The sequence below is a fragment of the Mus caroli genome, unplaced genomic scaffold (genome assembly GCF_978045245.1).
Source record: "Mus caroli unplaced genomic scaffold, Mus_caroli_1 scaffold_8, whole genome shotgun sequence".
NCBI lineage: Eukaryota > Metazoa > Chordata > Mammalia > Rodentia > Muridae > Mus > Mus caroli.
In genome coordinates this window covers 59852786-59856501 of record NW_028227263.1, presented here as the reverse complement: position 1 = coordinate 59856501, position 3716 = coordinate 59852786, and the positions used below count along the sequence as shown (strand labels likewise).

Genomic DNA, 3716 nt, shown 5'->3' with positions numbered 1-3716 from the left:
CAATCTCTGTGTGGCCTTTCCTCCAGATTCTGCTCTATTCTTTGTTCCTGCATTTTCTTTCATAGGAGGAACTCTGCATTACTATTTTTGAGGTGAGAGGGTGGCACCATGCCTCAACTGGAAGCCATGCCTATCCACCAGATATGGTCTTTAAAGTTTACTTTCCAATTTGTTGGGTATTTCATCTGTCTTATTCAGGATTTCTATTCCTGCACAAATATCATGACCAAGAAGCACTTGGGGAGGAAAGGGTTTATTCAGCTTACTCTCCCACATTGCTGTTCATCACCAAAGGAAGTCAGGACTGGAACTCAAACAGGTCAGGAAGCAGGAGCTGATGCAGCGGCCACGGAGGGCTGTACTTTACTGGCTTGCTTCCACTGGCTTGCTCAGCTTGTTTTCTTATAGAACCCAAGACTACCAGCCCAGAGATGGTACCACCCACAAGGGGCCCTCCCCCTTGATCACTAATTGAAAAAGTGCCTTGTAGCTCAATCTCATGGAGGCATTTCCCCAACTGATGCTCCTTTCTTTGTGATAACTCCAGCTGTGTCAAGTTGACACAAAACTAGCCGGTACATCAGCTAATGTCCTTTCTTGGGTCCTGGCAACCTCTTTGATCTGTGGCATCTGAGACTTAATAGTGGCTCTCTACAGTTCTCCCTCACTCGCCTCTACACACCTCCTTTCAAATTCTTGATGCTCTATACTTCTCCCTCATCTCCTCCCAAATCTGAATGGCTACCTTTTCCCTCCCCCTCCTCTTTTCCTCCAAGATCCTTCTCTCCCAATACCTCTTGAGATTATTTTCTTTCCCCTTCTGAGTAGGCCTGTAGCATCCATAGTTTGATATGATCTTCCTTCTTCTTGTGTTTCAAATGATCTGTGAGTTATATTGTTGGATGCCAAGTATTTATTTATTTATTTATTTATTTATTTATTTATTTATTATGGCTAACATCCACTTGTCAGTGAATATATACCATGTGTGTTCATTTGTGACTGGGTTACCTCACTTAGGATGACATCCTCCAGATGCATCCATTTGCCTAAGAATTTCATGATGTCATTGTTATTAATAGGTGAATAGTTCATCATTATGTAAATGTACCACATTTTCTGTACCCATTCCTCTGTGAAGGGACATCTAGGTTGTTTCAATCTTCGGGCTATTATACATAAGACTGCTATGAACATAGTGGAGTATGTAAGTCTGTTATATTTTGGAGCATCTTTTGGTATATGCCCAGGAACGCTACAGTTGGGTCCTCAGGTAATACTATGTCCAATTTTCTGAGGAACAACCAGACAGATTTCCAGAGTGGTTGTACCAGCTTGTAATCACACCACCAAGCCCTGGATACCTCAACGCACCTGAAAAGTAAGATTCAGATCTAAAATTCCATCTCATAAATATGATAGAGAGCTGTAAGGAGGGCATAAATAACTCCCTTAAATAAATAAAGGAGAACACAGGTTAACAAGTAGAAGCCCTTAAAGAGGAAACAAATAAATCATTTAAAGACATACAGAAAAACACAAATCAAAATGAAATAATTGAACGAGACCATTCAGGATCAAAAAATGGAAATAGAAATGTTAAAGAAAACACAAAGGGAGATGGAATACTTAGGAAAGAGATCAGGAATCACAGATGCAAGCATCACCAATAGAATACAAGAGACAGAAGTAAGGACATTGACACAAGAGTCGAAGAAAATATGAAAAGCAAAAGCTCCGAACTCAAAACATTCAAGAAATCCAGACAGAATGAAAAGGCCCAACCTATGAATAATAGGTATAGATGAGACTGAAGACTCCCAACTAAAAGGGCTGGTATATATAAACAGTTTTAGAAATATATTCCACATTTTAGATGCTTCTAGGTGATCCTAATTGATGCAGATATATTATGTAGAAAAGGAACTTGCCATATTACATGACTTTATATTAAACAACATAATATTTATTAAGATAATAGTATTCATGTGACAGCTATTATCATGAAAATTAATTCTAAGTGCTTATCATATCATACAATTTGACATATAGCCACATATTAAAAATAAAGAATGATAAAATCATATGCAAACCAAGAAAAATATACTTGATTTTTCACACATAAAGGCCAGTTTTAGAGAACAAAAATAAACCATTTCAAGAGAAATGCTTGTGATCTATCAAACAATTTAAGTTATTCTCAGTTACTGCTTTTCTCTTTCAGGTAAACATGAACTTTGAGACTATGGCCAACTCCACCCTGGTTACCAATTCTACCCTGGTTACCGAGTTCATGCTGGAAGATTTTGCTGAGACTTGGGAGCTCAGGATCCTACTCAGTGTGCTGTTCCTGCTGGTGTATCTGTGCAGCCTGTTAGGGAACCTTATCATCATCATTGTTACTACAGTTGACCAGACCCTGAACACACCCATGTACTTCTTCCTCAGGAATCTGTCCATTTTAGACATGGGGTTTGTATCTGTTACTGTGCCTAGTGCTTGTATCAGTTCTTTCACTGACCACAGGAACATTTCTGTGGCCGGATGTGTAGCACAGGTCTTTTTGGTCTTATTTTGTTTTGGTGTAGAGATTCAGTTTCTCACCATCATGGCCCAGGATCGCTATGTAGCCATCTGCAAGCCTCTCCTTTACCCTATGATTATGAACCATCAATTCTGTGTTCAGACGACACTGGCTTCCCTACTTACCTCTCTTATCCTTGCAAGTGTGCACACGTTCAAAACTTTCCAGCTGTCCTTTTGTCACTCTAAAGTAATTCCGCATTTCTTCTGTGATATCCCCTCTTTGCTGAGGCTTTCTTGCTCTGACACCTTTAACAACAAACTCTTAATTTTGCTAACTGCCATTGGGCTCAGTGGTAGCTGCTTTACCTTCATTGCCATATCATATGTTCGCATATTATCAGCTGTCTTGAAGGTTCCTGTCAAAGGAGAGAGAGGAAAAGCCTTTTCCACCTGTATCCCTCACATTATTGTGGTGTCTGTGTTTCTTAGTTCTGCTGCCTATGTGTATCTAAGACCTCCAGTAGTAATATTGGAAGTAGTTCAGGAGATGACACTTTCTGCATTCTATACCATTGTCCCACCATTCCTAAATCCTATCATCTATAGTCTTAGAAACAAACAGATAAAGGAGGCTGTGAAGAAAGTGGTATTAAGAATTACTTTCAGATTTGAATATAAAAAGAATGAGTACTTGTCAGAGTTTTCTAGAGGAAGAGAAATGACAAAATAAAAGGAAACATTTATGCAAAAACAGACAGGCACACACACAGACACACACAGCAGGTATAGAATAAATCTTACTTGCTCAAACACTGAAGATCATCAAATCACTAAAATGAAAGCAGTAATACATATACACATGAAATAGATAAGATTGAGAAACACACACACACACAAAATGCTAGGACACCCACATTCATAAAAGCAACTTGGTTAAAGCACAAAGCACACATTGAAGTGCACACAGCAATAGTGTGGGACTTCAACAACCTACTCTCACCAATGGGCAAAGCATGGAAACAGAAACTAAACAGAGGCACAGTGAAACTAACAGAAGTTTTGAAGCAAATGGATTTAACAGATATATATTATAAGACAATAGAAAACTCTGAAAAGAAATTGAGGTAATGAATCTTTAAGAATATCTGTAAGTTTGTTTTTTGCTTGCCATCAACTGATGGGCATGCATC

At 38.8% G+C, this 3716-nt stretch overlaps 1 protein-coding gene across 1 annotated transcript; it reads left to right on the top strand.

Moving 5' to 3' along the window:
- Positions 1-2245: 2245 nt before the first annotated feature.
- Positions 2246-3256, top strand: LOC110287900 (olfactory receptor 14C36-like). Its single transcript, XM_021154397.2, has one exon. The coding sequence runs from the start codon at positions 2246-2248 to the stop codon at positions 3254-3256; it is 1011 nt and encodes a 336-aa protein (XP_021010056.2).
- Positions 3257-3716: the final 460 nt, after the last annotated feature.